The sequence below is a fragment of the Staurois parvus genome, unplaced genomic scaffold, assembly GCF_062004578.1.
Source record: "Staurois parvus isolate SC_StPar_1 unplaced genomic scaffold, SC_StPar_1.0 ptg002093l, whole genome shotgun sequence".
NCBI classification, from domain to species: Eukaryota; Metazoa; Chordata; class Amphibia; order Anura; family Ranidae; genus Staurois; species Staurois parvus.
In genome coordinates this window covers 36,803-63,642 of record NW_028319889.1, presented here as the reverse complement: position 1 = coordinate 63,642, position 26,840 = coordinate 36,803, and the positions used below count along the sequence as shown (strand labels likewise).

At 49.5% G+C, this 26,840-nt stretch overlaps 2 protein-coding genes across 4 annotated transcripts; both read left to right on the top strand.

The window, feature by feature from the left end:
• Positions 1 to 15,425: 15,425 nt before the first annotated feature.
• LOC149432825 (creatine kinase M-type) lies at positions 15,426 to 26,439 on the top strand. Its single transcript, XM_089664901.1, has 8 exons — positions 15,426 to 15,581; positions 19,994 to 20,206; positions 20,863 to 21,017; positions 21,488 to 21,620; positions 22,635 to 22,806; positions 24,679 to 24,802; positions 25,380 to 25,569; positions 25,905 to 26,439. Exons 2-8 carry the CDS (start codon positions 20,014 to 20,016, stop codon positions 26,081 to 26,083), a joined length of 1,146 nt encoding a protein of 381 aa, XP_089521027.1. The 5' UTR covers positions 15,426 to 15,581; positions 19,994 to 20,013; the 3' UTR covers positions 26,084 to 26,439.
• LOC149432826 (uncharacterized) lies at positions 16,056 to 19,987 on the top strand. Of its 3 annotated transcripts, none has more exons than XM_089664899.1 (3): positions 16,056 to 17,856; positions 17,908 to 18,080; positions 18,193 to 19,987. In XM_089664899.1, the coding sequence occupies exons 1-3, from the start codon at positions 17,428 to 17,430 to the stop codon at positions 18,959 to 18,961; spliced, it is 1,371 nt and encodes a 456-aa protein (XP_089521025.1). In that variant the 5' UTR covers positions 16,056 to 17,427; the 3' UTR covers positions 18,962 to 19,987. The 3 variants fall into 3 exon arrangements, with proteins under 3 accessions (XP_089521025.1, XP_089521026.1, XP_089521024.1); XM_089664900.1 differs by having other exon boundaries at positions 16,057 to 17,856; positions 17,947 to 18,080; XM_089664898.1 differs by having other exon boundaries at positions 16,062 to 18,080.
• Positions 26,440 to 26,840: the final 401 nt, after the last annotated feature.

Sequence of the window (26,840 nt, the reverse complement as noted above, 5' to 3'; positions counted from 1 at the left end):
ATAGAGCTGGATTGGCATTGGCTATTGAACCCCAGAATTGGCAGGTCCACCACTGGCACCCTGTGCTTTTCACAGATGAGAGCAGGTTCCCCCTGAGCACATGTGACAGACGTGAAAGGGTCTGGAGAAGCCGTGGAGAACGTTCTGCTGCCTGTAACATGATTCAGCATGACCGTTGTGGTGGTGGGTCAGTGATGGTCTGGGGGGGCATCTCCATGGAGGGACACACAGACCTCTACAGGCTAGACAATGGCACCCTGACTGCCATTAGGTATCGGGATGAACTCCTTGAACCCATTGTCAGACCCTACACTGGTGCAGTGGGTCCTGGGTTCCTCCTGGTGCAGTGGGTCCTGGGTTCCTCCTGGTGCGGTGGGTCCTGGGTTCCTCCTGGTGCGGTGGGTCCCAGGTTACTCCTGGTGCTGTGGGTCCCGGGTTCCTACTGGTGTGGTGGGTCCTGGGTTCCTCCTGGTGCAGTGGGTCCTGGGTTCCTCCTGGTGCAGTGGGTTCTGGGCTCCTCCTGGTGCAGTGGGTCCTGGGTTCCTCCTGGTGCAGTGGGTCCTTGGTTCCTCCTGGTGCGGTGGGTCCCGTGTTCCTCCTGGTGCGGTGGGTCACGTGTTCCTCCTGGTGCGGTGGGTCCCGGGTTCCTCCTGCTGCGGTGGGTCCCGGGTTCCTCCTGGTGCGGTGGGTCCCGGGTTCCTCCTGGTGCTGTGGGTCCCGGGTTCCTCCTGGTGCGGTGGGTCCCGGGTTTTTCCTGGTGCGGTGGGTCCCGGGTTCCTCCTGGTGCAGTGAGTCCCGGGTTCCTCCTGGTGCAGGGGTCCTGGGTTCCTCCTGGTGTGGTGGGTCCTGGGTTCCTCCTGGTGTGGTGAGTCCTGGGTTCCTCCTGGTGTGGTGAGTCCTGGGTTCCTCCTGGTGCGGTGGGTCCTGGGTTCCTCCTGGTGCGGTGGGTCCTGGGTTCCTCCTGGTGCAGTGGGTCCTGGGTTCCTCCTGGTGCGGCGGGTCCTGGGTTCCTCCTGGTGCAGGGGTCCTGGGTTCCTCCTGGTGCAGGGGTCCTGGGTTCCTCCTGGTGCGGTGGGTCCTGGGTTCCTCCTGGTGTGGTGGGTCCTGGGTTCCTCCTGGTGCAGACAATGCCCGGCCTCATGTGGGGAGAGTATGCAGGCAGTTCCTGGAGGATGAAGGAATTGATACCACTGAATGGCCCCCACGGTCACCTGACCTAAATCCAATAGAACCCTCTGGGATGTCATGTTTCGGGCCATCCAACGCCGCCAGGTTGCACCTCAGACTGTCCAGGAGCTCAGTGTTGCCCTGGTCCAGATCTGGGTGGAAATCCCCCAGGACACCATCCGTGGTCTCATTAGGAGCCTCCCCCGACGTTGTCAGGCATGCATACAAGCACATGGGGGCCACACAAACTACTGAGGGCCATTCTGAGTTGCTGCAATGACGTTTCATGGACTCACCTGCTGCATCATTTCTTCACTTTGATTTTCGGGGTGTCTGTGAATTCAGTCCTCTGTAGGTCGATCATTTCCATCCAATGATGGGGCATCCTTACGTTCCTCACCCATCCCCCGTCCATGTCAGTATAGAGATCCAGCAGGAGATTCCTCCCCATTGGGGTCTGATGGGTTTTCAGAGTCTTCCTCTCTGGAGCCGTGCATATAGATGGGTGGGGGAGGGGTGTATATATATATCTCCTATACACTATAGCCTATATCATATCCTAGATGAGGGTCTGATATAGATGGTAATGGGGACCCCCACAAAAAAATGATGTGGGGATCTCCCCCACGAAAGACAATATCCTAAGACGTTTGCTTGGGACCCCAAATTCTATAGTAGACCCTTTGTGTCTGTTATGAATGTTGAGGGGGGCCCCACTTAAAAAAAACTAAAAGTGTGGGGACCTCCCCAAAAATCCATCCAGACCATTATACAGGCCAGAAAAGAGGGGTAACAATCATGGACCCCCCACCCTGCTGAACGATACCAAGCCGTGTGCCCTCAATATGAGGGGTACTTAGGGGACACCCCACTGCAAAGCACCTCACCCCATGTTAAAGACAAGGGCCTCTTCTCTACGACCCTGGTCCGATGGTTGTGGGGGGTCTAGAGGTCGGGGTTATCGGGGGTGGGGGGAATCTGGAAGACACATTTACCATCAAGGGAGCCCCCAGATACCACCCCCCCAATGTGAATGAGTACATAGCAGCCCTCCAAAAAATGTAAACTATAAATAAAGACAAAGACCCTTTTCAGCAAGAAATATGGAAAAGCCCCAAAATAGTCCCATGAATCCGCCATCACTCAGTCCGAGGAGGACCCGGCACAGACTATGGGGGGACCTAGGAAAGACTTTGGGGGACCCGGCACAGACTATGGGGGGACCTAGGAAATACTTTGGGGGACCCGGCACAGACTATGGGGGGACCTAGGAAAGACTTTGGGGGACCCGGCACAGACTATGGGGGGACCTAGGAAAGACTTTGGGGAACCCGGCACAGACTATGGGGGGACCTAGCAAAGACTATCGGGGACCCAGCACAGACTATGGGGGGAACTAGGAAAGACTTTGGGGGACCCAGGACAGACTATGGGGGGAACTAGGAAAGACTTTGGGGGACCCGGCACAGACTATGGAGGGACCTAGGAAAGACTATCGGGGACCCGGCACAGACTATGGGGGGACCTAGGAAAGACTTTGGGGGACCCGGCACAGACTATGGGGGGACCTAGGAAAGACTTTGCGGGACCCGGCACAAACTATGGGGGGACCTAAGAAAGACTTTGGGGGACCCGGCACAGACTATGGGGGGACCTAGGAAAGACTTTGGGGGACCCAGCACAGACTATGGGGGGACCTAGGAAAGACTATCGGGGACCCGGCACAGACTATGGGGGGACCTAGGAAAGACTTTGGGGAACCCGGCACAGACTATGGGGGGACCTAGCAAAGACTATCGGGGACCCGGCACAGACTATGGGGGGAACTAGGAAAGACTTTGGGGGACCCGGCACAGACTATGGGGGGACCTAGGAAAGACTTTGGGGGACCCGGCACAGACTATGGGGGGACCTAGGAAAGACTTTGGGGGACCCGGCACAGACTATGGGGGGACCTAGGAAAGACTTTGGGGGACCCGGCACAGACTATGGGGGACCTAGCAAAGACTATCGGGGACCCAGCACAGACTATGGGGGGAACTAGGAAAGACTTTGGGGGACCCAGCACAGACTATGGGGGGAACTAGGAAAGACTTTGGGGGACCCGGCACAGACTATGGGGGGACCTAGGAAAGACTATCGGGGACCCGGCACAGACTATGGGGGGACCTAGGAAAGACTTTGGGGGACCCGGCACAGACTATGGGGGGACCTAGGAAAGACTTTGCGGGACCCGGCACAGACTATGGGGGGACCTAGGAAAGACTTTGGGGGACCCGGCACAGACTATCAGGGACCCGGCACAGACTATGGGGGGAACTAGGAAAGACTTTGGGGGACCCGGCACAGACTATGGGGGGACCTAGCAAAGACTATCGGGGACCCGGCACAGACTATGGGGGGAACTAGGAAAGACTTTGGGGGACCTGGCACAGACTATGGGGGGACCTAGGAAAGACTATCGGGGACCCGGCACAGACTATGGGGGGACCTAGGAAAGACTTTGGGGGACCCGGCACAGACTATCGGGGGACTTAGCAAAGACTTTGGGGGACCCGGCACAGACTATGGGGGGACCTAGGAAAGACTTTGGGGGACCCGGCACAGACTATGGGGGGACCTAGGAAAGACTTTGGGGGACCCGGCACAGACTATGGGGGGACCTAGGAAAGACTTTGGGGGACCCGGCACAGACTATGGGGGACCTAGCAAAGACTATCGGGGACCCAGCACAGACTATGGGGGGAACTAGGAAAGACTTTGGGGGACCCAGCACAGACTATGGGGGGAACTAGGAAAGACTTTGGGGGACCCGGCACAGACTATGGGGGGACCTAGGAAAGACTATCGGGGACCCGGCACAGACTATGGGGGGACCTAGGAAAGACTTTGGGGGACCCGGCACAGACTATGGGGGGACCTAGGAAAGACTTTGCGGGACCCGGCACAGACTATGGGGGGACCTAGGAAAGACTTTGGGGGACCCGGCACAGACTATCAGGGACCCGGCACAGACTATGGGGGGAACTAGGAAAGACTTTGGGGGACCCGGCACAGACTATGGGGGGACCTAGCAAAGACTATCGGGGACCCGGCACAGACTATGGGGGGAACTAGGAAAGACTTTGGGGGACCTGGCACAGACTATGGGGGGACCTAGGAAAGACTATCGGGGACCCGGCACAGACTATGGGGGGACCTAGGAAAGACTTTGGGGGACCCGGCACAGACTATCGGGGGACTTAGCAAAGACTTTGGGGGACCCGGCACAGACTATGGGGGGACCTAGGAAAGACTTTGGGGGACCCGGCACAGACTATGGGGGGACCTAGGAAAGACTATCGGGGACCCGGCACAGACTATGGGGGGAACTAGGAAAGACTTTTGGGGACCCGGCACAGACTATGGGGGAAACTAGGAAAGACTTTTGGGGACCCGGCACAGACTATGGGGGGACCTAGGAAAGACTTTGGGGGACCCGGCACAGACTATGGGGGACCTAGGAAAGATTTTGGGGGACCCGGCACAGACTATGGGGGGGCCTAGGAAAGACTTTGGGGGGACCCGGCACAGACTATGGGGGGACCTAGGAAAGACTTTGGGGGACCTAGGAAAGACTTTGGGGGACCCGGCACAGACTATGGGGGGACCTGGAAAAATTATAATGGGACCTGCAAAATACTATGGGGGGACCTGGCACAGATACTACCCGGGTGTATAATATACGGTGATAATACCCGGGTGTATAATATACGGTGATAATACCCGGGTGTATAATATACGGTGATAATACCCGGGTGTATAATATACGGTGATAATACCCGGTGTATAATATACGGTGATAATACCCGGGTGTATATTCGGTGTTGGCGGTCTCTGATGGCTCCTCTTGACCTCGTCTGGCCCCCCTCTCAGCGCTCTTTCCAGCCTCTTCTCTCCCCTCCTCCAGTTTCCGGGAGGTGATGATTGCTCGGTGATATTACGCTCTGCGGTGCCGGATAATCTCCTCTTCTTAGCTGTAATGTCCTCGGAATTCCCTCTGATCTGGGATCACTGGAGGGGGCGGGGATAGTGAGGACAGCAGGGGCCCCATTTATCATTTGTTGGAGGGCCCAACCACACTGAGCGCTCCATTGCATCCATATGTGTGAGGGGGGGTCAGACAGGCTATTTATTCAAAGGTGTAACCAACGCGAGGCGTGTCTCAGGTACACTCACTGGCCCCTTTATCAGGTCCCCTGTCCAATGGCTCGGTAACACCAACTGCTAATCAGCCAATCACAGGGCAGACACTCCATGTATTGAGGCATCTGGATGCGGTGAAGACGACTTGCTGGAGTTCAATCCGAGGATCAGAATGGGGAAGAAAGGGGATTTCAGTGGCTGAACCTGGCATGGTGGTCGGTGTCAGACGGGCTGGTCTGAGTATCTCACAAACTGCTGATCTCCGGGGATTTTCCCACACAACCATCTCCGGGGGTTACAGAGAATGGTCCGAAAAGGAGGAAATCTCCAGTGAGTGGCAGTTGTGTGAAGGAACGTGCCTTGCTGAGGTCGGAGGAGAATGGGCAGTCTGGGTCCAGATGATAGAAAGACAACAGGAACTCCAATAACCCCTCATTACACCCGACGTATGCAGAGCCATCTCTGACCGCACAACACGGCCAACCTTGGAGATGGGCTACAGCAGCAGAAGACCACATCGGGGGCCACTCCTGTCAGCTGAGACCACACCGGGGGCCACTCCTGTCAGCTGAGACCTATCACGGGACCACGCTTGGAGTCCCTGAGCTCCTGAGAGCGACCCATTCTTTCACCAATGTTTGTAGAAGCCGTCTGCATGCCTAGGGGCTTGATTGTATATACCTGTGTCCATGGAGGGGATTGTAACACCTGAATCACATGAGATGGAGGGGATTGGAACACCTGAATCACATGAGATGGAGGGGATTGGAACACCTGAATCACAGGATATGGAGGGGATTGGAACACCTGAATCACATGATTGGGAGGGGATTGGAACACCTGAATCACATGATATGGAGGGGATTGGAGCACCTGAATCACATGATATGGAGGGGATTGGAACACCGGAATCACATGATATGGAGGGGGGATGGGGCAATACTTTTGGCAATATAGTGTATAGTATACCTCAGGTATATCTCAGGCGTGTCTCAGGTATATCTCAGGCGTGTCTCAGGTATATCTCAGGTATATCTCAGGTGTATCTCAGGCATTTCTCAGGTGTGTCTTAGGTCTGTCTCAGGTATATCTCAGGCGTGTCTCAGGTATAACTCAGGAATGTCTCAGGAGTGTCTCAGGTTTGTCTCAGGTATTACTCAGGAGTGTCTCAGGTGTGTCTCAGGTATATTTCAGGTATGTCTCAGGTGTGTCTCAGGCATATCTCAGGCGTGTCTCAGGTATATCTCAGGCATGTCTCAGGTATATCTCAGGCGTGTCTCAAGTATGTCTCAGGTGTGTCTCAGGCGTGTCTCAGGTATATCTCAGGCATGTCTCAGGTATATCTCAGGCGTGTCTCAGGTGTGTCTCAGGCATGTCTCTGGTGTCTCAGGTATGTCTCAGGTGTGTTTCAGGTATATCTCAGGCATGTCTCAGGTATATTTCAGGCATGTCTCAGGTATATCTCAGGTGTGTCTCAGGAACACCTGAATCACATGATATGGAGGGGATTGGAACACCTGAATCACAGGATATGGAGGGGATTGGAACACCTGAATCACATGATTGGGAGGGGATTGGAACACCTGAATCACATGATATGGAGGGGATTGGAGCACCTGAATCACATGATATGGAGGGGATTGGAACACCGGAATCAAATGATATGGAGGGGGGGGATGGGGCAATACTTTTGGCAATATAGTGTATAGTATACCTCAAGCATATCTCAGGTATAACTCAGGAATGTCTCAGGAGTGTCTCAAATTTGTCTCAGGTATTACTCAGGAGTGTCTCAGGTGTGTCTCAGGTATATCTCAGGCGTGTCTCAGGTATATTTCAGGCATGTCTCAGGTATATCTCAGGTGTGTCTCAGGTGTGTCTCAGACATGTCTCAGGTGTGTCTCAGGCATATCTCAGGCGTGTCTCAGGTATGTCTCAGGCATGTCTCAGGTATATCTCAGGCATGTCTCAGGTATATCTCAGGCGTGTCTCAAGTATATCTCAGGCATGTCTCAGGTGTGTCTCAGGCATGTCTCAGGTATATCTCAGGCGTGTCTCAGGCATATCTCAGGCGTGTCTCAGGCATATCTCAGGCGTGTCTCAGGTATATCTCAGGCATGTCTCAGGTATATCTCAGGCGTGTCTCAAGTATATCTCAGGCGTGTCTCAGGTGTGTCTCAGGCGTGTCTCAGGTATATCTCAGGCGTGTCTCAGGTGTGTCTCAGGCATGTCTCTGGTGTCTCAGGTATGTCTCAGGTGTGTTTCAGGCATGTCTCAGGTATATCTCAGGTGTGTCTCAGGAACACCTGAATCACATGATTGGGAGGGGATTGGAACACCTGAATCACAGGATATGGAGGGGATTGGAACACCTGAATCACATGATTGGGAGGGGATTGGAACACCTGAATCACATGATATGGAGGGGATTGGAGCACCTGAATCACATGATATGGAGGGGATTGGAACACCGGAATCACATGATATGGAGGGGGGGGATGGGGCAATACTTTTGGCAATATAGTGTATAGTATACCTCAAGCATATCTCAGGTATATCTCAGGTATATCTCAGGCGTGTCTCAGGTATATCTCAGGTATATCTCAGGTGTATCTCAGGCATTTCTCAGGTGTGTCTTAGGTCTGTCTCAGGTATATCTCAGGCGTGTCTCAAGTATATGTAAAAAAACAAAACCTCAGCGCTCAGGACTTCCTATTTACCATACAAATCCCCGTGAGATGCTGCTGTGCACAGGTACAAAAGACCAAAAACTTTTAACAATGAAAACCAGCGCAAACCCACATGATCAATTACATTACTCAGTTTAAAAAAACATTAATGTGCTATTAAAGATATATATAATAAATTATATATAAAATATATTGATATAAAAACATATATAAAAATTAAAATTATAAGTCCAGTGACAAAAAAGCAAAGTGACAAAAAATCAAAAAAAACCCCAGAAAATATATATATAAATATAATTACAGTCCCGTGAAAAAATTAAATCAAATTAAATTGTAATATATTTTCCATTTGATTCTTCCGTGTTACTGATCCCTTCACCATCCACCAGTGCAGAAATCAACATTAACCGCACTCACCAGATAATGGTGAGTCACACGCCTTTCAGGATTGTTAAGGGCTCCTGGACCCCCTTTACTTTGTCTGGGACCTCCAAGTGCTCTTTCCTCTTATGTCTAGGTACCTCTTCTGCTTAATCCTCTCACCGAATCCCCCAAAGGAAAATCAGGAAGAAGAAAAGACCATAGCGTGATACCGCAGTAACTTCTCCTCAAATTAATCTCTCCAGACCACTCACATTCTTTTGCGGGATATAGCCCACTTTTTATTCAAAACAACAGCGATTCTCTTCAGAAATGGTCCACTTTTCATGTACACCGATTATACAAAGGACCCCACAGTTTAGTGTGCAGCAGGATGGCAGACCTCAGCTACAGACTCTTCTACTTAGGCTAAGATGGCCCCTTGGAACGCACCGCTCGGCGTGCGCTCCACTCACCGGAAATGACGTCAGACGACGGACCAGGCAACCGGAAGTGCGTCAACGCGTTTCGCCCCACCCACAGGGCGTTATCAAGACGCTCATTACCACTTCCCAGCCGCTTATAAAGCTTTGGGAGGTCCCTCCCACTAATTCCTCTGGCACAAAAACCTGGATACAAGCATGTCAATCACCGCCATCCATCTGCACACCCATGTGGGGTCCCCTTACATCAGAAACCATTACAAGAAATATATTACTTAAAGAATACATTACTTCAAAAACATACTTTACTTAAAAAACATTCTTTAGATAAAAAATATAAATAATAATACTTTTAATCCTAAGTCTTCAACCCCACACACAAGAGAGAAGACCAATAAAAATAAATGCAGATAAAAATAAAATTAAAAAATAAAAATAAAAATAAACATAAATAAAAATAAAATTAAATATAAAAATAAAAATAAAAATAAATTAAAAATATAAAAAATAAAATTAAAATAAAAAAAATAAAAATAAAAATAAAATAAAAAAATATATAAATATCTAAATAAATACAAATAAAAATAAATAAATAAAAATAAAATAAAATAAAATAAATATAAATCAAAAATAAAAAAATAAAAATAAAAATAAAAAATAAATAAAAAATAAATAAAAATTAAATAATAAAAAATATATTAAAAGAAATATATTAAAAAATTTTTAAATTAAAGTAACCTAATTAAAATAAAAAAATAAAAAAATAAAAAAAAACCTAATCATGAACACGCACTACGGACCTATAACTGGAATAATTTTCTTTTTCTATAACACAGAAAAAGAAAATTAAGAAATACTATGGAATATAAAGAAGGGATTTAAACATCATAGTTTATCATATCATTTTAGAAGATATCATAATAGAGATCCGGCATCGTTGAAATTTTGTGGGATAGATAGAATAGAAGCCCCATGGAGGGGAGGTAATATGCTAATAAATGTGTCCCAAAATGAAACGAAGTGGATTTATCAAATGGGTACATTGCATCCTAATGGGTTGAATGTAGATATTGATATAAACTGTTTCTTGTCGAATTGGTAATATCCAGTTATAGGTCCGTAGTGCGTGTTCATGATTAGGTTTTTTTTATTTTTTTATTTTAATTAGGTTACTTTAATTTAAATTTTTTTTAATATATTTCTTTTAATATATTTTTTATTATTTAATTTTTATTTATTTTTTATTTATTTTTTATTTTTATTTTTATTTTTTTATTTTTGATTTATATTTATTTTATTTTATTTTATTTTTATTTATTTATTTTTATTTGTATTTATTTAGATATTTATATATTTTTTTATTTTATTTTTATTTTTTTTATTTTAATTTTATTTTTTATATTTTTAATTTATTTTTATTTTTATTTTTATTTTTATATTTAATTTTATTTTTATTTATGTTTATTTTTATTTTTATTTTTTAATTTTATTTTTATCTGCATTTATTTTTATTGGTCTTCTCTCGTGTGTGGGGTTGAAGACTTAGGATTAAAAGTATTATTATTTATATTTTTTATCTAAAGAATGTTTTTTAAGTAAAGTATGTTTTTGAAGTAATGTATTCTTTAAGTAATATATTTCTTGTAATGGTTTCTGATGTAAGGGGACCCCACATGGGTGTGCAGATGGATGGCGGTGATTGACATGCTTGTATCCAGGTTTTTGTGCCAGAGGAATTAGTGGGAGGGACCTCCCAAAGCTTTATAAGCGGCTGGGAAGTGGTAATGAGCGTCTTGATAACGCCCTGTGGGTGGGGCGAAACGCGTTGACGCACTTCCGGTTGCCTGGTCCGTCGTCTGACGTCATTTCCGGTGAGTGGAGCGCACGCCGAGCGGTGCGTTCCAAGGGGCCATCTTAGCCTAAGTAGAAGAGTCTGTAGCTGAGGTCTGCCATCCTGCTGCACACTAAACTGTGAGGTCCTTGTATAATCGGTGTACATGAAAAGTGGATCATTCTTGAAGAGAATCGCTGTTGTTTTGAATAAAAAGTGGGCTATATCCCGCAAAAAAATGTGAGTGGTCTGGAGAGATTAATTTGAGGAGAAGTTACTGCGGTATCACGCTATGGTCTTTTCTTCTTCCTGATTTTCCTTTGGGGGATTCGGTGAGAGGAGTAAGCAGAAGAGGTACCTAGACATGAGAGGAAACAGCACTTGGAGGTCCCAGACAAAGTAAAGGGGGTCCAGGAGCCCTTAACAATCCTGAAAGGCGTGTGACTCACCATTATCTGGTGAGTGCGGTTAATGTTGATTTCTGCACTGGTGGATGGTGAAGGGATCAGTAACACGGAAGAATCAAATGGAAAATATATTACAATTTAATTTGATTTAATTTTTTCACGGGACTGTAATTATATTTATATATATATTTTCTGGGGTTTTTTTTGATTTTTTGTCACTTTGCTTTTTTGTCACTGGACTTATAATTTTAATTTTTATATATGTTTTTATATCAATATATTTTATATATAATTTATTATATGTGTCTCAAGTATAACTCAGGAATGTCTCAGGAGTGTCTCAGGTTTGTCTCAGGTATATCTCAGGAGTGTCTCAGGTGTGTCTCAGGTATATCTCAGGCATGTCTCAGGTATATTTCAGGCATGTCTCAGGTGTGTCTCAGGTGTGTCTCAGGCATATCTCAGGCGTGTCTCAGGTATATCTCAGGCATGTCTCAGGTATATCTCAGGCGTGTCTCAAGTATATCTCAGGCATGTCTCAGGTGTGTCTCAGGTGTGTCTCAGGCGTGTCTCAGGTATATCTCAGGCATGTCTCAGGTATATCTCAGGCGTGTCTCAGGTATATCTCAGGTGTGTTTCAGGTATATCTCAGGCATGTCTCAGGTATAATTCAGGCATGTCTCAGGTGTGTCTCAGACATGACTCAGGTGTGTCTCAGGCATATCTCAGGCGTGTCTCAGGTATATCTCAGGCATGTCTAAGGTATATCTCAGGCGTGTCTCAAGTATATCTCAGGCATGTCTCAGGCGTGTCTCAGATATATCTCAGGCGTGTCTCAGGTGTGTCTCAGGTATATCTCAGGCGTGTCTTGGGTGTGTCTCAGGCATGTCTCAGGTGTGTCTCAGGTATATCTCAGGCGTGTCTCAAGTATATCTCAGGCATGTCTCAGGCGTGTCTCAGGCGTGTCTCAGGCGTGTCTCAGGCATGTCTCAGGCGTGTCTCAGGTATATCTCAGGCGTGTCTCAGGTATATCTCAGGCGAGTCTCAGGTATATGTCAGGCGAGTCTCAGGTATATGTCAGGCGTGTCTCAGGTATATGTCAGGCGTGTCTCAGGTGTGTCTCAGGCGTGTCTCAGGCATATCTCAGGCGTGTCTCAGGCGTGTCTCAGGTATGTCTCAGGCGTGTCTCAGGTTTGTCTCAGGTATATCTCAGGTGTGTCTCAGGTATATCTCAGGAGTGTCTCAGGTGTGTCTCAGGTATATCTCAGGCGTGTTTCAGGTATATCTCAGGCATGTCTCAGGTATATTTCAGGCATGTCTCAGGTATATCTCAGGTGTGTCTCAGGTGTGTCTCAGGTGTGTCTCAGACATGTCTCAGGTGTGTCTCAGGCATATCTCAGGCGTGTCTCAGGTATATCTCAGGCATGTCTCAGGTATATCTCAGGCGTGTCTCAAGTATATCTCAGGCATGTCTCAGGTGTGTCTCAGGCGTGTCTCAGGTATATCTCAGGCATGTCTCAGGTATATCTCAGGCGTGTCTCAGGTGTGTCTCAGGTATGTCTCAGGTGTGTCTCAGGCGTGTCTCAGGTATATCTCAGGCATGTCTCAGGTATATCTCAGGCGTGTCTTGGGTGTGTCTCAGGCATGTCTCTGGTGTCTCAGGTATGTCTCAGGCGTGTCTCAGGTATATCTCAGGCGTGTCTCAGGTATATCTCAGGCATGTCTCAGGTATATCTCAGGTGTGTCTCAGGTGTGTCTCAGGTATATCTCAGGCGTGTCTCAGGTATATCTCAGGCGTGTCTCAGGTATATCTCAGGCGTGTCTCAGGTGTGTCTCAGGCATGTCTCAGGTATATCTCAGGCATGTCTCAGGCGTGTCTCAGGTATATCTCAGGCGTGTCTCGGGTGTGTCTCAGGCATGTCTCTGGTGTCTCAGGTATGTCTCAGGTATATCTCAGGCGTGTCTCAGGTATATCTCAGGTATATCTCAGGTGTGTCTCAGGCATGTCTCTGGTGTCTCAGGTATATCTCAGGCGTGTCTCAGGTATATCTCAGGCATGTCTCAGGTATATCTCAGGCGTGTCTCAGGTATATCTCAGGCGTGTCTCAAGTATATCTCAGGTGTGTCTCAGGCGTGTCTCAGGTATATCTCAGGCATGTCTCAGGTATATCTCAGGCGTGTCTCAGGTGTGTCTCAGGTATATCTCAGGCGTGTCTCAGGTGTGTCTCAAGTATATCTCAGGTGTGTCTCAGGCGTGTCTCAGGTATATCTCAGGCATGTCTCAGGTATATCTCAGGCGTGTCCTGGGTGTGTCTCAGGCATGTCTCTGGTGTCTCAGGTATGTCTCAGGTATATCTCAGGCGTGTCTCAGGTATATCTCAGGCATGTCTCAGGCGTGTCTCAGGTATATCTCAGGCATGTCTCAGGCGTGTCTCAGGTATATCTCAGGCGTGTCTCAGGTATATCTCAGGCGAGTCTCAGGTATATCTCAGGCGAGTCTCAGGTATATGTCAGGCGAGTCTCAGGCGAGTCTCAGGTATATGTCAGGCGTGTCTCAGGTGTGTCTCAGGCATATCTCAGGCGTGTCTCAGGCATATCTCAGGCGTGTCTCTGGTGTCTCAGGTGTGTCTCAGGTATGTCTCAGGCGTGTCTCAGGTATGTCTCAGGCGTGTCTCAGGTATGTCTCAGGCGTGTCTCAGGTATGTCCCCCTTGTCTCTCATTGTATTTTTCCCCACTCCCCATCATGCTTTCTCTGGAAGAATAGTGGGTCCCCCTGTGGGGGGTCAGTTTTATGTCCCCCATTTCTAGGAATAGAGATTCCATGTCTCTGCGCGTCACTCTGACCCTTCCCAGCCGCGGGGACGTCTGTATCTGTCGGTCAGGTTGTATCCATTGTCCGGATTGTTGTCACCAGCTGAACAATAAAGATATTGAATCTCGCGGAGTCTTCATATGGCACCTGATTGACCAATCTCCCCAGATGATGGCGGCAGGATCAGCATGGCGCCCCCTACCTTCTGTTCTCACAGGTTCCCTTTAGAATGTATCTAAACCCAAAAATGTCATATATACCATCTGACCGGTCCGTAAATGTGGCAGCTGCTTTCATTTCCCCCTGGTGATCCTGCCAGTAACACTCTTCCTGTCCTGGGGTGACAACCTCCACAGCAATGTATGTATGGAGGAGGAGCGTTGTCACCTTAGGACAGGACTACACAACACTCTATACTCTGCACAGAGGGGCCCCGGTCCTCTATAGTATATTGCACAGAGGGGCCCCGGTCCCCTATAGTATATTGCACAGAGGAGCCCCGGTCCTCTATAGTATATTGCACAGAGGGGCCCCGGTCCCCTATAGTATATTGCACAGAGGAGCCCCGGTCCCCTATAGTATATTGCACAGAGGAGCCCCGGTCCCCTATAGTATATTGCACAGAGGAGCCCCGGTCCCCTATAGTATATTGCACAGAGGGGCCCCGGTCCTCTATAGTATATTGCACAGAGGAGCCCCGGTCCCCTATAGTATATTGCACAGAGGAGCCCCGGTCCCCTATAGTATATTGCACAGAGGGGCCCCGGTCCTCTATAGTATATTGCACAGAGGAGCCCCGGTCCCCTATAGTATATTGCACAGAGGGGCCCCGGTCCTCTATAGTATATTGCACAGAGGGGCCCCGGTCCTCTATAGTATATTGCACAGGGGTCTATGATATATCATTGGTCTATACTCTGCACAGAGGGGCCCCGGTCCTCTATAGTATATTGCACAGAGGAGCCCAGGTCCCCTATAGTATATTGCACAGAGGAGCCCAGGTCCTCTATAGTATATTGCACAGAGGGGCCCCGGCCCCCTATAGTATATGGCACAGAGGGGCCCCGGTCCTCTATAGTATATTGCACAGAGGGGCCCCGGTCCTCTATAGTATATTGCACAGGGGGGCCCCGGTCCTCTATAGTATATTGCACAGAGGGGCCCCGGTCCCCTATAGTATACGGCACAGAGGGGCCCCGGTCCCCTATAGTATATGGCACAGAGGGGCCCCGGTCCCCTATAGTATATTGCACAGAGGGGCCCCGGCCCCCTATAGTATATTGCACAGAGGGGCCCCGGTCCTCTATAGTATATTGCACAGAGGGGCCCCGGTCCCCTATAGTATACGGCACAGGGGCCTGTTATATAACATCGGTCTATACGCTGCAGATGGACATTATTATTGCCGGGTGGCAGGTGTCACCCTGGGGGCTCTGTGTGCGGATCGCCCTGAGGGGGGCGGGGCTGTCTAAGAATAACTGTAAAGTGAACCCTTCTGCTCCAGATAAAGGCATGTGCAGGGCTCAGAGCAGCAGCCAATCAGCATGTGATCGGGGTATGACATCACAGTGACATGTTTCACACCTCTGCCGTCTGACCAATGGGGTGACCCCGGTCACTATATATTGGGAGATTTCGGGGCAGTCAGACGGGTCACCCTGAAGTTTGCTCCGTCTCTACAGCAGGTAATGTGCGCAGCATAACCCTTTCCTTCCAGAGACCCCCCCACCGCCTGGAGACCACCCCCCAACACCCCCCATCATTCCCAGACCCCCCCACCGCCTGGAGACCACCCCCAACACCCCCCATCATTCCCAGACCCCCCACCGCCTGGAGACCACCCCCCATCATTCCCAGACCCCCCACCGCCTGGAGACCACCCCCAACACCCCCCATCATTCCCAGACCCCCCACCACCTGGAGACCACCCCCCAACACTCCCCCATCATTCCCAGACCCCCCATCATTCCCAGACCCCCTCACCACCCAGAGACCACCCCCCTCATTCCCAGTCCCCCATCACTCCCAGACCCCCCACCGCCTGGAGACCACCCCCAACACCCCCCATCATTCCCAGACCCCCCACCGCCTGGAGACCACCCCCCAACACCCCCCCATCATTCCCAGTCCCCCATCACTCCCAGACCCCCCATCACTCCCAGACCCCCCAATGGCTGCCACTGTCACCCTGAAAATTTCCTGCAGCCCCCAATATCTATCTGGGGGCTCCCATCCCCCAACGACAGCTGCTGCAGAACTGCCACAGCCCCCCAATATCCCCAAATCTGCAGCTTTACCCCCCCACAGGCAAATCACCCCCATGCCTTATATCCCAGAAATATGTCTTCAGTCTGCAGAGCATTGCACCCTCTCTGCAGAGCATCTCTCCCTGTCCTGCTCCATTCCCCAGCATCTGCAGAGCATCTCTCCCTGTCCTGCTCCATTCCCCAGCATCTGCAGAGCATCTCTCCCTGTTCTGCTCCATCCCCCAGCCTCTGCAGAGCATCTCTCCCTGTCCTGCTCCATTCCCCAGCCTCTGCAGAGCATCTCTCCCTGTTCTGCTCCATTCCCCAGCCTCTGCAGAGCATCTCTCCCTGTCCTGCTCCTTTCCCCAGCCTCTGCAGAGCATCTCTCCCTGTCCTGCTCCATTCCCCAGCCTCTGCAGAGCATCTCTCCCTGTCCTGCTCCTTTCCCCAGCCTCTGCAGAGCATCTCTCCCTGTCCTGCTCCATTCCCCAGCCTCTGCAGAGCATCTCTCACTGTCCTGCTCCATTCCCCAGCCTCTGCAGAGCATCTCTCCCTGTCCCGGTCCATTCCCCAGCCTCTGCAGAGCGCCTCCCTGTCCTGGTCCATTCCCCAGCCTCTGCAGAGCATCTCTCCCTGTCCTGGTCCATTCCCCCGCCTCTGCAGAGCATCTCTCCCTGTCATCATTATAGCTGTATTCATGTGTCTGCTGTGTCATCGCTTCCACATCATGGCATCAGCGGGATCTGCAGAGCATTTCACCAATCTCAGCCCAGAACATCCCCTTTTCCTGACAACCTGTCATTGTGACCGGGAACAACCTGTGACCCCCCCCCTACCTGCATGTGACACGGGGAGGAGGGCGGGGTGGGGGGCAACTCCATTGGCCACCCTCCTGTAACTGGCCCTCTGTCACCACCATCTACCCTTCACCCCCCCCTTCCATAGCCCCCATCGGGGTCACCCTCTACCCCCTATGTTACCGCCAATGTTTACCCCTCCCCCTTCCATAGCCCCCATCGGGGTCACCCTCTACCCCCTATGTTACCGCCAATGTTTACCCCTCCCCCTTCTGTAACCCTCACCGGGGTCACCCTATACCCCCTATGTTACCGCCAATATTTACCCCCCCCCAACCTGTAACCCCCATCGGGGTCACTCTCTACCCCCCATCACCACAAAGATCTACCCTTCACCCTTCTGCAACTTCCACTCTTCCACCAGCAAGTCTCACTCCTGCCAGGTTATAGCATGTAACCCGGGGAAGACAAGGGGGTGGGGGCCTCCAATGTCTACCCTTCACCCTCCCCCATTGCCACCACCAATGTCACCCCCACTCCTCTCTGTTTACTACCAGCAATGTGAACTCCTCCTGCCCCCCCCTCCTCCCGGTCACATCACGCTGCTGCCACCTGTCACTCTGGCTGGGGCTTTGACATTGTGTGATCTATATATACCGAAAATGTGCTGCCACCGCACTCACGGATTGTCACACCGCCTACATCAGGGTCACGTACACACCCTCTGCGCAGACCCCCAGATCCTGCACACCACCGGATCCTCCATACCACCGGATCCTCCACACCACCGGATCCTCCATACATACACCCCACACCAGATCCTCCATACATACACCCCAGATCCTCCACACCACCAGATCCTCCATACACACACCCCACACCAGATCCTCCATACATACACCCCAGATCCTCCACACCTCCGGATCCTCCACACCACCGGATCCTCCACACCACCGGATCCTCCACACCACCAGATCCTCCATACATACACCCCAGATCCTCCACACCACCAGATCCTCCATACATACACCCCAGATCCTCCACACCACCAGATCCTTCATACATACACCCCAGATCCTCCACACCACCAGATCCTTCATACATACACCCCAGATCCTCCACACCTCCGGATCCTCCACACCTCCGGATCCTCCACACCACCGGATCCTCCACACCACCAGATCCTCCATACATACACCCCAGATCCTCCACACCACCAGATCCTCCATACATACACCCCAGATCCTCCACACCTCCGGATCCTCCACACCTCCGGATCCTCCACACCACCGGATCCTCCACACATACACCCCACACCAGATCCTCCATACATACACCCCACACCAGATCCTCCATACACACACCCAAGATCCTCCATACCACCGGATCCTCCATACCACCGGATCCTCCATACATACACCCCAGATCCTCCACACCACCAGATCCTCCATACACACACCCAAGATCCTCCATACCACCGGATCCTCCACAGCACCAGATCCTCCATACATACACCCCACACCAGATCCTTCATACATACACCCCACACCAGATCCTTCATACATACACCCCAGATCGTCCACACCACCAGATCCTCCATACACACACCCCAGATCCTCCATACATACACCCCAGATCCTCCATACATACACTCCAGATTCTCCACACCACCAGATCCTCCATACATACACCCTAGATCCTCCACACCACCAGATCCTCCATACATACACCCTAGATCCTCCACACCACCCCATCCTCCATAAATACACCCCAGATCCTCCACACCACCCGATCCTCCATGCACGCACTGTACACTCACATCACTCCAGCAACATGATCCACCACAGGCTCTTAGGGGTTAAACGCCTCATGTCTAGGTTGGCCAGGACCTCGGTGGCCAGGCGTCGGGAGACCTCCAGAGCTACTGCAAGAAGGGGCACTTTTCGGGCTGGAGGTAATTCTGGCACCAATCTCCTTTGGCATCTCCGGCACGCAAACAGCCATTTCCAGCATCTCACATAACACGTGTAGAAGACTTGAACAGCTGCTGTGCCTCCTGTGATGGGATATTTATGACACACTGACTCTACTGTAACCATAACACTTGCTCTGGCTGCGTGACGGAGAAACGTTATCTGAACTACACAGTACAACTGGCCGCAGTCAACAACCAGTCCACCCCCCCTCCACTTCCCAAAATATACACCTACCAGGTTGAGGTCTTCTACTCCTAGCCCAACACTAACTCTTCTGTCCTTCCTACTTACCAGCCTGAGGTCCTCTACTTCTAGCTCAATACTAACACTTCTGGTTTTCATATCTACCAGCCTGAGGTCCTCTACTCCTAGCCCAACACTAACTCTTCTGGTCCTCATACTTACCAGCCTGAGGTCCTCTACTCCTAGCCCAACACCTACTCTTCTGGTCCTCATACTTACTAGCCTGATGTCCTCTAATCCCAGCTCAAAACTACCTCTTCTGGTCCTCATATCTACCAGCCTGAGGTCCTCTAATCCTAGCTCAATACTAAATCTTCTGGTCCTCATACTTACCAGCCCAAGGTCCTTTACTCCTAGCCCAAACCTACCTCTTCTGGTCCTCAGATCTACCAGCCTGAGGTCCTCTACTCCTAGCGCAATACTAATTCTTCTGGTCCTCATACTTACCAGCCCAAGGTCCTTTACTCCTAGCCCAACACTACCTCTTCTGGTCCTCAGATCTACCAGCCTGAGGTCCTCTAATCCTAGCTCAATACTAATTCTTCTGGTCCTCATACTTACCAGCCCAAGGTCCTTTACTCCTAGCCCAACACTACCTCTTCTGGTCCTCAGATCTACCAGCCTGAGGTCCTCTAATCCTAGCTCAATACTAATTCTTCTGGTCCTCATACTTACCAGCCCAAGGTCCTTTACTCCTAGCCCAACACTACCTCTTCTGGTCCTCAGATCTACCAGCCTGAGGTCCTCTACTCCTAGCGCAATACTAGCTCTTCTGGTCCTCATCCATATCTCCCCCACCAGTCCATTCTCATCATCCACTTTTTCTCTCTTCCAGGTCCAGCCCGATCTCTCATCATGCCTTTCGGAAACACTCACAATGCCTACAAGCTGAACTTCTCATCTGAGGAGGAATTCCCAGATCTCTCCCTGCACAATAATCACATGGCCAAGGCCCTGACACCTGACATCTACAAGAAGCTGAGAGATAAGTGTACTCCCAGTGGCTTCACCCTTGATGACGTCATCCAGACCGGTGTGGACAACCCAGGTAGATGATGTTCATAAATGACTAGACTGGTAGCTGACATTGTATGCTCAGATCTACTGTGGGGGGACAGGTCCACCATGGTTATGTCATCTTTCTAGAAATCTCCAGTTTTATGTCCCCATCATTTGCTATTAGGAGTATGGCGGCGTTCTTGGACCTTTATCAGTTCACTAATGTGCAAAGTAATTGGGAGTCCCACAAATCATACTATGACATTCAGCCACGTGTAATGAAAAGCCCAACCCTTAACAAAGACCTGGTATTAATGTTCTTCTTATCATTATTCATTTTAAAGTAATGACTGAGCTCTCGCTGACCATTATGTGAGCTCATGATGGAGGCCGATAGATAGTTCTAGAGACTTCCTAGGAGTAAAACAGGTGAAAGTGTTGAGACAGTAAGACCAGAACAATCTTTGCCGCTGGGACTCTGAAAGGTTCCACCATTCGTACTTTGTGACTTTATTTTTAGTAGTGACCTCACATGAGGGGACCTTGGGGTCCTGGGGGCTTAAATGAGTCATTTTATCCTCTCCAGCTTTAGTAATTATACGGCATTTTATTGCATGCGGGTTTTGTATTGTTACATGTTTGTGGTTGACTGGCGTTGTGCGACATCATCTAGAGTATCGGAAATGACGGTGTTTTCCTTCGCAGGTCACCCCTTCATCATGACTGTGGGCTGTGTCGCTGGTGATGAGGAATCCTATGATGTCTTCAAGGATCTGCTTGACAAAGTCATTGAGGACCGTCACAATGGCTACAAACCCACCGACAAGCACAAGACCGACCTGAACTGGAACAACCTGAAGGTAGGTTTGTGTGAGCTGAAGGTCCATGGATGGGGACGGGGGTGGCGTGAAGTGAGGTGATGCCATTTTAGTCTTCTATGGCCCAATGTTCTCCTGACACATCTGAGCCCAGTAAAGTCTACTGATAGAGAGGTGTATTCATCACTCACCCTTCACCTCCCCCCACTCAGTAACGTTTTTGGGTGGTAAATATTTTTGGCCAATCTCATGACCTTCCACTAGTTTCTGGATGTGACCCTCTAGGTGAAGGATCTCATGGCTCTTCACTGACCTGTATTCTGATAAAACTCTGTTGCATAGATATGCTCACTTACTACTGCGATGTGCTGGCCGTGGCCCGTCTGTTTTTGATATTTTTACTATTGTAGATATTCCCGGGATATGTTTTTGTGTCCACCAATCTCACTTTTGTTGGGAGAATTGCTGACATGTGAAAGGAGACTCTTAATTATGAATTTTGCTCTGTGCAGGGTGGAGATGACCTGGACCCCAACTATGTTCTGAGCAGCCGTGTCAGGACTGGCCGCAGCATCAAGGGATACACCCTCCCCCCACACTGCAGCCGTGGCGAGCGCCGTGCTATTGAGAAGTTGTCCATCAAAGGTAAGGAGCTTCTGGAAGTTCTGGTGACACCCACCAATAGTACGGGGCGATGGGGTGAGCCAAGCTGGACACCAGGCTGAGAGGACGGCAGACATCAGTATTTAGTGGTCTTATGGTGGAAGCTGTGCTAATCGGAGGTCTTGTAGACTCCATCCAGCGTCAGCAAGGAATCGTTTCCAGAAGGTGACAATAGGTGTCCATCAAAGGTAAGGAGCTTCTGGAAGTTCTGGTGACACCTCTGGAAGTTCTGGTGACTCCCACCAATAGTACGGGGCGATGGGGTGAGCCAAGCTGGACACCAGGCTGAGAGGGCGGCAGCCATCAGTATTTAGTGGTTTTATGGTGGAAGCTGCGCTAACCGGAGGTCTTGTAGACTCCATCCAGCGTCAGCAACGAATCATTTCCAGAAGGTGACAATAGGTGTCCATCACAGGTAAGGAGCTTCTGGAAGTTCTGGTGACACCTCTGGAAGTTCTGGTGACACCCACCAATAGTACGGGGCTATGGGGTGAGCCAAACTGGACACCAGGCTGAGAGGGCGGCAGACATCAGTATTTAGGGGTCCTATGGTGGAAGCTGTGCTAACCGGAGGTCTTGTAGACTCCATCCAGCGTCAGCAAGGAATCGTTTCCAGAAGGTGACAATAGGTGTCCATCAAAGGTAAGGAGCTTCTGGAAGTTCTGGTGACACATCTGGAAGTTCTGGTGACACCCACCAAGGAATCGTTTCCAGAAGGTGACAATAGGTAACGCGGTCTCTGTCCTCCCAGAACGATTGTTGCTGGAATTAGTTTACATACTAAAACTTAACAATGGGATAATAGCTGGAAGACCACAAGAACTTCTGATTTATGGTACAAAAGAGGACCTGTCCTGTGCAGGCAAGGCAGAAGACCATATCTGAGCCGTCAGGATCACCGCTCCACATAGAGATTACATACATGTCCTATACATACCGCCATGAGTCCTGTATACCATCACCTGTATTATATATACATCTCTTCTGCTTGTCTAGCCCTCAGCAGTCTGGCTGCAGAGTTCAAGGGAAAGTATTACCCCCTGAAGGACATGACAGATGCCGAGCAGCAGCAGCTGATTGACGACCACTTCCTGTTTGACAAGCCCGTGTCCCCTCTGCTGCTGGCCGCTGGTATGGCCCGTGACTGGCCCGATGGTCGTGGAATCTGGTAAGTGGCACCGGGGGGAGGGCTCTTCCATTGCCCATGGTGGGGTAATCATGTTGTTGAAGGACGAACTCTCCTGCTTTTAGAGCAGAGGGAATGGTGGTTGGGTGGACTAAATGCTTTCATTAAGTAAGATCTGTCATAAAGCAGGTTACCTGTGTGAGAAGCTTCTGACAGAAGTGTCTCTTTTCCATCCACAAGGCCTCATACTATGTAGAGTCAGCGAGGCTAGATGTATCTTTCTTCATTTTTTTTTTCAATGAGAGAATGGCAGCTTTCATCAGAAGCTTCTCACACAGATTCCCTTTATAGAAACGAAAACCTTGTATTCTGGTTGGAGGACGGGGTCAATACAGGATAGCAATGTGGTGACCATATTTGTCATTCTTTATTATTCCTCCTGCCCTTGTCTATATCTTTCTCTTGTGGGCCAAGCTGGCCAAGCAGAGTTCCAGGGCTGGGGCAAACTATTACAATGTCAGGGAGGTTATGGTGGTCACTTTGTACTCCCGTGGGTTAGATGTCATGGTTTGTTCCATCCTTGGTCACAGCATGACAGTGCGGTCCACGTGCACATGTGAAATAAGATTCATATATTGAAGGGGGTGTGATATAGATGGGGGTCAGATATAGGATCACACCTCGGGCCTCCTCTGTAGAGTCTCTATGATATGATATAGATGGGGCTCAGGTATAGGATCACACCTCAGACCTCCTCTGTAGGGTCTCTATGATATGATATAGATGGGGGTCAGATATAGGATCACACCTCAGACCTCCTCTGTAGAGTCTCTATGATATGATATAGATGGGGGTCAGATATAGGATCACACCTCAGACCTCCTCTGTAGGGTCTCTATGATGTGATATAGATGGGGGTCAGATATAGGATCACACCTCGGACCTCCTCTGTAGGGTCTCTATGATGTGATATAGATGGGGGTCAGATATAGGGTTAAACCTCAGACCTCCTCTGTAGGGTCTCTATGATGTGATATAGATGGGGGTCAGATATAGGATCACACCTCAGACCTCCTCTGTAGGGTCTCTATGATGTGATATAGATGGGGCTCAGGTATAGGATCACACCTCGGGCCTCCTCTGTAGATTCTCTATGATATGATATAGATGAGGGTCAGATATAGGATCACACCTCAGACCTCCTCTGTAGGGTCTCTATGATGTGATATAGATGGGGGTCAGATATAGGATCACACCTCAGACCTCCTCTGTAGAGTCTCTATGATATGATATAGATGGGGGTCAGGTATAGGATCACACCTCGGGCCTCCTCTGTAGAGTCTCTATGATGTGATATAGATGGGGGTCAGGTATAGGATTGCACCTTGGGCCTCCTCTGTAGAGTCTCTATGATGTGATATAGATGGGGGTCAGGTATAGGATTGCACCTCAGACCTCCTCTGTAGAGTCTCTATGATGTGATATAGATGGGGGTCAGGTATAGGATTGCACCTTGGGCCTCCTCTGTAGAGTCTCTATGATGTGATATAGATGGGGGTCAGGTAAAGGAATACACGTCAGGTCTCCTCTGTAGAGTCTCTATGATGTGATATAGATGGGGCTCAGGTAAAGGATTGCACCTTGGGCCTCCTCTGTAGAGTCTCTATGATGTGATATAGATGGGGGTCAGGTATAGGATCACACCTCGGGCCTCCTCTGTAGAGTCTCTATGATGTGATATAGATGGGGCTCAGGTATAGGATCACACCTCGGGCCTCCTCTGTAGAGTCTCTATGATGTGACATAGATGGGGGTCAGGTAAAGGAATACACGTCGGGCCTCCTCTGTAGAGTCTCTATGGTGCTGGGTCTTTACCAGCTCACGTCACTTTCAGTTGCCTTCTTATTTCTCCAGGCACAATGACAACAAGACCTTCCTCGTGTGGGTAAATGAAGAGGACCATCTGAGAGTCATCTCCATGCAGAAGGGAGGCAACATGAAGGAGGTCTTCAAACGCTTCTGTGAGGGTCTTCAGAAGGTATGTCCACCAATACACTTCCCCTTATACTTCGGCCAGGATCTCCTCATATCACCTGATGTGATCTGCAGGTCACACGTCATCAACAATCGTAATACTCATATGTAATATATCCATCAGAAGGATTTGGCCTGGAAAAGGTCTCCATGGTGGAATGGGGAGCTCTTAGAGAAGGTGTAATACATTATGAGATGTCAGAATCACCTCATAAGAGACAAATGTTATCCCAGACTGAAATGTGTGGATTCCGGAGGTCACCACGAACCTGGGAAACAATCAGAGCATCAATAGGCCGTGAGATCCAAGTTTTATAGCTGCCAGTCCAGGCAACCATCCATGTGGGTGTATTCTGCACAAAGGCAGACAGACATTTGGAGAGTTTTAGTTTCCTAAAAGTTTGCCAGATTGTTTTTTTTTGTTCCACTGCAGAGTTCCCTGTCCTGTCCGTAGACTCACACTTGGCTCTTTGTTTGGTTTTGTGAGTTCACAGCACGGGGAACATTGTTGTTATGATATACCTTGTCCCTCATAGCCTTTGTCCCATCTCCTGACATGTTCCCATGTGTGTTCTGTGCAGATTGAGGAGATCTTCAAGGCTGCAGGACATCCCTTCAGCTGGAGTGAGCATCTTGGTTACATTCTGACTTGCCCATCCAACTTGGGCACAGGTCTGAGAGGTGGTGTCCACGTTAAGCTTCCCAACCTCAGCAAACACGCCAAATTTGAGGAGATCCTGAAAAGACTGCGTCTGCAGAAGAGAGGCACTGGTGAGTACATTTAATGATGATTTGTGTCCACTCAACCCCAGTCTCTGTACTCAAAGATAAAACATAGTATGGTGGTCCTCCAAAATAAACATTGAGTCAATAAGCACCAGAAATGATCTGAAAACCTGGGGTGGAATGGGTTCTTATGTTAGATAGTCATTCCATATAAGACTGGATGGGTGCCATTGATATGAGACTACAGTGGTCTTATCTGGAAGGTCACTCTGGTGGTAACATCAAACAAATGTCCTCCACTTGAAGCCACGACGAGCACATCACTTGTAGGTTAGTGTTTCCATCCAGTACACTCAGATGTGCATCTTCTTCCTCCACAGGTGGTGTTGACACAGCTGCAGTTGGTGGCACCTTTGATATCTCAAATGCTGACAGATTGGGCTTCTCTGAGGTCGATCAGGTCCAGATGGTGGTTGATGGTGTTAAGCTGATGATTGAGATGGAGAAGAAGCTGGAGAAGGGACAGCCCATCGATGACTTGGTGCCAGCCCAGAAGTAAAGGGCTTATTAGAGACAGAGCTTAACAACTCCCCTCGCAAGGACACCGAAGAGAGGGGGGCATGGAGACCCCAGGAACACCACTAGAGGTTGGAAGAAAGTAGTCTTCAGGGGGATGATGGTAGAGATGGGGGAAGAGAGAGCGCGATGGGAGGGAGGCAGAGAGGCTGGCGGCACCAGAGTCATCAGCAGCCTTATTCCCATCTCTCTGCGTGACGGGTGGACTCAGAGGTGGCTTTTTGTACAGTTGTCATGTATTTATTTCACTTATTCCTGAATTTCCCTCCCTCTTCCCCCATGTGTTCTGTGTCCCTCCTGTGATCAGATGAAGACAATAAAGACACAATTTGGCCTCTACATCATCTCCGTCCTTCAATTTGATGTGTGATCAGTATGTGTGGAGTGAGATTTGTGAATTAAAAGGCTGAATGAATGGCTGATGACCTCTTCAGATCTGGAAACGTTCAGGACAGGAGAACACACTGACACTTCTTTCCAGCAAACTCCTCCAGATTCGGCTGGGAAAGTCTTGTCATACAATAGTTTTACATGTTACATACATGAGCAGAGAAAATCACTAGAGCGAGAGAAGCTGCTGGGTGAAAATGATGCTTCGAGGAGACCCACATCCCACATGGCTGACATCTCTGTACAAGTCATTTACAGAATCCTGTTGGCTGAAATCTCAAGGGCTCCATATTATGGGATGTCTTGGTGGCTCCATATTATTGGATGTCTTGGTGGCTCCATAATATTGG